Source organism: Oratosquilla oratoria, chromosome 6, assembly GCF_046742065.1.
Source record: "Oratosquilla oratoria isolate Oo_2021 chromosome 6, ASM4674206v1, whole genome shotgun sequence".
NCBI lineage: Eukaryota > Metazoa > Arthropoda > Malacostraca > Stomatopoda > Squillidae > Oratosquilla > Oratosquilla oratoria.
Window position 1 is genome coordinate 52,168,501 of NC_134782.1, and position 7,500 is coordinate 52,176,000.

General features: G+C 43.0%; 1 protein-coding gene across 4 annotated transcripts in view; it reads left to right on the forward strand.

The window, feature by feature from the left end:
• LOC143026487 (protein O-linked-mannose beta-1,2-N-acetylglucosaminyltransferase 1-like) overlaps positions 1-7,500 on the forward strand; it is a 120,120-nt gene that overhangs the window by 110,743 nt on the left and 1,877 nt on the right. For 2 of the 4 annotated variants that reach the window (XM_076186959.1, XM_076186960.1), the window contains 6 exons: positions 747-871; positions 1,086-1,287; positions 1,904-2,094; positions 2,719-2,914; positions 4,190-4,299; positions 5,427-7,500. The exon at positions 5,427-7,500 is cut by the window's right edge and continues 1,876 nt beyond it. In XM_076186959.1, coding sequence (XP_076043074.1) covers positions 747-871; positions 1,086-1,287; positions 1,904-2,094; positions 2,719-2,914; positions 4,190-4,299; positions 5,427-5,586 — 984 coding nt within the window. In that variant the 3' untranslated portion in view covers positions 5,587-7,500. Of the gene's footprint in view, positions 1-746; positions 872-1,085; positions 1,288-1,903; positions 2,095-2,718; positions 2,915-4,189; positions 4,304-5,426 lie in introns of those variants that run through there. The other 2 variants (XM_076186961.1, XM_076186962.1) reach the window with 2 other exon arrangements.

The following is a 7,500-nucleotide window of genomic DNA, read 5'->3' on the forward strand; positions in this document are numbered from 1 at the left end:
CTCCCCTACCTCTGCCTCTGTCACCTCCCCCTTCTTCTCATTCTCCTCCCCTCCTCCCCCTCCACCTCCTCCTCCTCCTCCACCTCCCCTCCTCCTCCTCCTCCTCCTCCTCCTCCTCCTCCTCCACCTCCTCCTCCTCCTCCTTCACCTCCTCCTCCTCCTCCTCCACCTCTTCCTCCTCCACCTCCTTCTCCTCCTTCTTGTCCTCTACCTCTGCCTCTGCCTCTGTCTACTTCATTTCCTCTACCTCTACCTCCTTCATCTCCTCTACCCCCTCTTCCTCCTCTTTCTCTTCTTCCCCTCCTTTTCCATCTTCTCCTCCACCTCCTCCATCTCTTCTCTCTCCCCCGCCTCCTCCTCCACCCCCTCCACCCCATCTTCCTCCTCCTCCCCATCCCCTCTTCCTCCTCCAACTCCTCCCCATCCTCCACCTAACACACTTTCTCCACCCCCTCTTTCTCTTCCACCTTCTCAATCCCTTCTTCCTCCTCCACCTCCTCCAACTCCTCTACCTCCTCTTCCTCATCCATCTCCTCTTCCCCCTCCACATCCTCTTCCATCTCCTCTTCCATCTCCTCCTCCACCTCCTCCTGCACCTCCTCCTCCACTTTCCTCTTCCTCTACCTCCACCTCCTCTCCACCTCCTCCTCCACCTTCTCCTCCTCTACCTCCACCTCCCGCACCTCCTCCTCAATCTCCTCTTCCTCTACCTCCTCCTCCTTCCCCTCCTCCTCCTCCTCCTGCAGGTGAAGAACGCGCGGATCGCGCAGCACTACAAGGCGTCCCTGACCGCGACCTTCAACATCTTCCCCAACGCCAAGTACGCCATCGTCATGGAGGAGGACCTGGACGCCTCCCCGGACTTCTTCAGGTGCGTCCTCTTCTCTCTCCTCTTTCTTCTCTCTCCTCTTTCTTTCTCTCTTTTTTCTATTTCTGCTGCATGGAGTACAACTGGGTAGAGTTCTCTTTACCGGAAACCTCTGGAATTGTAAAATCTCCGATATTCGAAACGAGCAATTCTAAAATTTAGAACATTCTAGAATACTGGTACAATCTAATCATTTGACTTTTTTTTTGTGTTACAGTTATTTTAGCCAGACTATTCGGCTACTTGAAGAAGACTCGACGCTGTACTGTGTGTCTGCGTGGAATGACCAGGGCTACGAGCACACAAGCAGTGACCCCTCGCTCCTCTACCGCGTGGACACGATGCCGGGGCTCGGCTGGATCTTGAGGAGGTCGCTCTATAAGGAGGAACTGGAGCCCAAATGGCCCACTCCAGAAAAGGTGGGGCTGGTGCTAATGTTGATGTTATCATTGCATTAACACTAACACTAACACTAACACTAACACTAACACTAACACTAACACTAACACTAACACTAACACTAATATGAAGACGAAGTCGAAGTCGGAGTTGAAGTCGAAATCGAAGAAGTCGAAGTCGAAGTCGAAATCGAAGAAGTCGAAGTCGAAGTCGAAATCGAAGAAGTCGAAGTCGAAGTCGAAATCGAAGAAGTCGAAGTCGAAGTCGAAGTCGAAGTCGAAGTCGAAGTCGAAGTCGAAGTCGAAGTCGAAGTCGAAGTCGAAGTCGAAGTCGAAGTCGAAGTCGAAGACGACCCACAAACCACAAACCACTCACCACACAGCGCACACCACACCACACACCACACACCACACACCACACACCACACACCACACACCACACACCACACCACACTCTTCTGTCCTCAAGAATATCAACTTCATTCAGCTTTATGGAACCAACCTCTTTGTTTCCCTTTACGTAACCTATCCCTACTGATACCAAACGATGTTATTCAGCAGGAAAGGCACCATCCGGATGAGAACGGGTTGTGAACCTCTTAAGGAAGCTCGGCAGTTTTTCTTTGTTTTCCTTCAGATGTGGGACTGGGACATGTGGATGCGGCTTCCAGAGGTTCGCCGAGGCCGCGAGTGCGTCATCCCAGACGTGAGTCGCACTTACCACTTCGGGTCCTCGGGCCTCAACATGAACTCCTACTTCCAGGATGCCTACTTCAAGAAGCACTCCTTCAACACCATTCCTTACGTCGAACTCAAGGATATTGACTTGTGAGTCCTCGTTCTTTTCCTCCTCGTCCTCCTCGTCCTCCTCCTCCTCCTCGTCCTCCCCATCCTCCTCCTTCTCCTCCTCGTCCTCCTCCTCCTCCTCCTCCTCTTCCTCTTCCTCCTCTTCCTCCTCCTCTTCATAGACCACCTCCGCCTCTTCTTCCTCCTTTTCGTAGACCTCCTTCTCCTCTTGCTCCTCCTCTTGCTCCTCCTTTTCTTCCCCTTCCTCCTGTTCCTCCTGTTCCTTTTCTTCCTTTTCTTACCGCCACCACCGCCGCCGCCACCGCATTCTTCTCCATCCTGTCCTCCTCCTTCTCCTCCTCCTCCATCTCCTTCTCCTTCTCATGGTACTGATTTTTTCATAGAATATAGATAATAATGATGAGTGTAACTAAAATTTCAATTGTGAAGATCAATGTACTCTTAACCATCGTCCAAATCATGATAACCCATGTGCTTTGACGTCCTCATGGCAACATTTTGAGATGTTTAACTTTTGTTATATTTCCTAGTTTTTTATTATTATTATTATCATTCATAAATAAGTCCATTTTCCCAAGCACTATTATTAATGCACATTCTTGTGGACCATTGTGATCGTTTGCACTGTCTTCCTCGAATCCTCAGACTCAAGAAGGAGGCCTACGAGGAGCACATTGTCGGGTTGCTGAAGCGAGGGGTTGTCCTTGACCACTCGAAGAGTCCCTGTGAGGAGGACTTCGTTCCAGACTTCGTCCCAGAGACTTCGGGTCAGACCTCCTACCTTCTCTTCATCAAAATGGAGCATCAAAGAGATTTCGCCACGTGGCTGCAGGTAGCTAAGGTGCGTTACAAGCTGTTTATTTTGTGATGATGATGATGATATGGTTTAACGTCACAAACTCCCCCCCCCCTTATCCGAAGGCTGGGACGGTGCCCCTCACAAAGGGCTTTGTAGCGTGGAATTTAATGAATCATGCCCTTGATTCAACTTCGCTGGTGGCAGGATTCGAACCGCCATCTCCTCGACCTTTGCCGCAAGTAACGACGCCCTAACCCGCTCAGCCAGCGAGGTCTCTGTTTATTTTGTAAATATATATATATATATAAATTCAATTTGGAAGTGGGTAAAAACAACTTCGCTAACCGTGTAGTTAATGAATGGAATAAACTCCCTGTAGTTCAGTTCGAAGTTTTAAGATCAGTTTAGATAAACACCTAAGCAAGATGCTGTAATGCCTGCTATCTATTTTATATTATTTATTTGTTTGTTATTATTTGTCTGTTTATTACTATTATTTCCTTGATTTTCATTTATTATTATTATTATTTATCTGTCAATTCATTATTATTTACTATTTACCTTTTTCTTTATTATTTAACTATACCTATGCATTTATTTACTTGTTTTATTTATTATTATATTACTATAATTTTATCTATTTATTTATTTATCATTATCGTGTTTTCTTCTATCTGATGTTCATCTTGTAAAACAGGTCTACAGTGGTTCCATATAATTCGTCTTAATAGACTACATGTTAAATTGTAAGAGAATAGCTCAGTTAGACTTGAAGTATGTGCAACATAATTATCATATCAGTGTCCTTATGAATTTAGTGGATGGGCCAGTGACGACTACGTACAACTTGTGGGACAACGAGACAAATATTTGAGAGAATCGTATCACTGTCGCCTTTCAACAAACGCGTCTCCATCTGGAGATAGGCCCCAAGGAGCCGTTACTTAGTCTCCGGACCGGACCCAGGAGCTTTCTGCACGACTTCGACTGCACCTCTGACTTTTTCATACAAGGAGAACTTACACAGACAACAGTCCAACGTTTCTTCCCTAAGAGATCTATGGGAAGGCACGAGGACTGATGCTGGGAGTGGGGTTGATGAGAGGGTCTGTGGACTATGGTTAGCAGACATGGGAGAAGTCAGTAAAACCGGAGGCAACAATGGTCGTTACTTTCGTCCTGGGATTTAACTCGACCGAATAGAACCCCCCCCCCCCCGATGACAGGCGTAACGACATATCCATTTCTGGGACTGTAGGTCATACGAGTTCGATGTTTTTTCTTCTACGGAGTTCGATGTTTTTTCTTCTTCGGCAGTGTCTGCGCATCTGGGACCTCGATGGCCGCGGATCCCATCGGGGGATGTGGCGTCTTCACATCCACAAGAACCCTGTTCTGGTCGTGGGCATCCCGTTCTCTCCCTACTCGTAAGTAGATACTCGTCCTTATACTCCTACTCGTACTCGTACTCGTACTCGTAGGCCTACTCGTTCTTGCTGCCACTTCGTCTTGTTACCTTGAGACACCATCACCATCGCGACGCATTTTCAGATCTTTATTCCTGTTATTGTCAACCGAGTGTTCAAAGTTCTGTAGTCTTTTTTTTTTGTATATGTAACTTATTTATGGTTTTCTTGATCTATTTATATGTTTACTTTTCTTTATTGATCGCTCTTTGGCTAGAACGAAAATTTCAAATGGCTTTACTCTCGTTAAGGGGTTAACATCTTATATGTGGAAATAAAGATATATACAGTACATCTAGGACGATATATGGGAGACGATATCTATATATATTTTTAATAGAGTACCATGTCAGATTGAGACCAAACATCCTAGAAAAACATCTAGAGAACTCTAAGTTGGCCTATAGTTCACGGGAGAGGCCATGATCCTCAGTAATAAAAGTATTGATAATATAATTATTGTAAATAGATGATACACTATCAATCAATTAAGCCGGTTCCCCAGGTCTCTCTTGCAGAAGACCCGCGGCCTCTATGAAACCGGTAACAGCCCCCGAGCGGGAACGCAAGATGCGTTTTTGTCTATGAGATGTTCTGTGTCTTCTGTGTGGAGGTTCCATCTGGGGGAGTTTGATTATGTGGCCAGGCTGAGTTGGTACTCTCTTAATGTTGGATGGCGTTCTGAGCGCAGGAGTGTTAGTGTGTTTGTCAGGTGTATATGTCGGGGGGGTCTTTATGTGGCTTATGTCTGGTGGTGGAGGTTGTTGAAGTATTAAATTTGGTGTGAGGGTTATTTAAGATATGTATATGTATATATATATATATATATATATATATATATATATATATATATATATATATATATATATTCCTACAGTCGTCCACGGATTCGAACCGAGGCTCACGAGAATGCAAAGCCGGCGCTCTACCAATTCAGCTTAGCAAACCTCGTTTCAAATCCGGGGAAGACTGTCGAAATTATTTGATTGACTACACCGTCACTGGTGATTCTATTATATATATATATATATATATATATATATATATATATATATATATATATACATGTATATGTTTTCTTCTTTCAGTCGTTACAAGCCGAGCAACGTGACTCCGATCTTTTTGGAGAGCAAGGAAGAACCCAAGGACGCAATGCGTCATACCAAGGATCACTCCAGGCGTGAAAAGGAACAGCAGCTTCGTCGGGTGAGGGACGAACAAGTCGGGAGGAAGAAATTGGGCAGATAACAACGTGTGTAGAATATTCCAAGTCCGCAATGTGTCAGAACTGGCTTCTAAGTACTCATAAATGGATATTGCCTCAGTGTAGCCAGCTTTGTCGCCAAATACAAATGCGAAGGTAGCATGTATGTTTAGTGAGCTTGGTGGTTTTATAGTAACGTCAGCCAAAGGAAGTGTCAAACAGTGATTAAGAAAATCGAAAATTTATAGCGAGTCGTCAGAGAGAGAGAGAGAGAGAGAGAGAGAGAGAGAGAGAGAGAGAGAGAGAGAGAGAGAGAAAGAGAGAGTGAGTGAGTGAGTGAGTGAGTGAGAGTGAGTCATGTGTGTATAAATAAGATTTTGGTTTTGAATGAGACGTATCCGAAACTCGAAAAAAGTGGTGCAGACTAAATGAGCCAACATTGGCTTGTGGCCTGAAGGCATTTACAAAATTTATCTAATTTTTCTTTATAATAGACACTCCGTCAAGGGCAGACTTGCTCAATGAAGACCTGGGAGGTGACTTAAGAAGAGTAATCAAAGAAAAATAATTACGTTTGTGAGGAAAAATGTGTCAGTGCCTGAACTCCAGTCGCAAAATGAAAGATATAAATTGTCGTTGTTGTACAATTCACGTTATTTATTGTTACGTTGTTGATGTTATTGTTCTTAAACTTTTCGCTGAATTTTAACGTCCTTTAGTCTTTATTATGGTGAAAGAAGAGACTAACTTGTGTTCTCGAAAGATTATATTTTGTTGCCAAAAGTGAAACGTGATAAAGAACGTGAAGAAGGACAAGTGAAATTTTGTAAATATATTTCGAGATGTAAATAGTTGGTGATGATTTATAATCTGTTTTAGAGATTTTGTAATTATTTTTGAGAATTTGTAATTATTTCTATAGATATTGTAATTATTTTGTGAGTTTGTAATTACTTCTATTGACATTATAATTAGCTTTTGTGATTTTTTTTGCATTCATTTTCTGAGACTGCATTCACTTTGAAATAAAAAGTTCCCTTGAGTTTGTGAAAACTTTTTGAGATTTTGTAATTATTTTCTGAATCTTATTGCCACAACGCCGGAGGTGTTAGTCTTGTCAAGTATGACCTAATTGGTTTGATTTTTTTCTCACAGTTTAATTTGAAAACGGCATATCACTGTCCCTACCACAAACTTTCCACTATGGAGGGAGAATATGAATTTCTTCCAGATGCCCAGCGTCTTCACAGGTTTCCAACCTTCAATCTCTCTTCTTTGCATCACCTCCACACTTCTCATTCTCTCCATACTTACATCACTCATCATATTTCTCAAACACTTCATCTCAAAATCATTCTCTTGATTTTTGATTCTCTTATTTTCATAGTCTGCATCATACATTTCACATACAGGGTGTCTCATTAAAACGTAGGCACATTTTGAAAGACAGTAAGTGCAGTATTTTTTTTTTTTTTTACATTAGTACAAGATTAAGGCTTTAAGTTAAAGAATGTGATGAAATTAACGAAAAGTTTAGTCTTTCCCCTTAGTCCAGTCTAGTTCCCCCCACCCACCCCCTGCCTATATCCAATATCACAATTACTCGTGATGTCATGGAATGAGTACATTTTTCTGAGACACCCTGTATTTCTCAACATTTTCATCTTAGAATAATTCTCTTCCTTTCTAACGATCTTATTTTCCAAGTTTGCTTCATACAGTTCTTACATTTCTCAAACACTTTCTCAAACCATTCTCTTCTCTTCTGCTTCTCTTATTTTCTAAGTTTCCATACATTTCTGTGGGTTAAATCCTCATATCATATCCCCTTTGCGTGTATTGCCCCGAAATACCTATTTCTTTAAACAACTTCCATTCAGTCCAGGTATTTACTTGGTTCCATCATTCTTTATCTCGTTTTCAGAGCTTACCCTCCATTCACTGCCATATGCTACCTC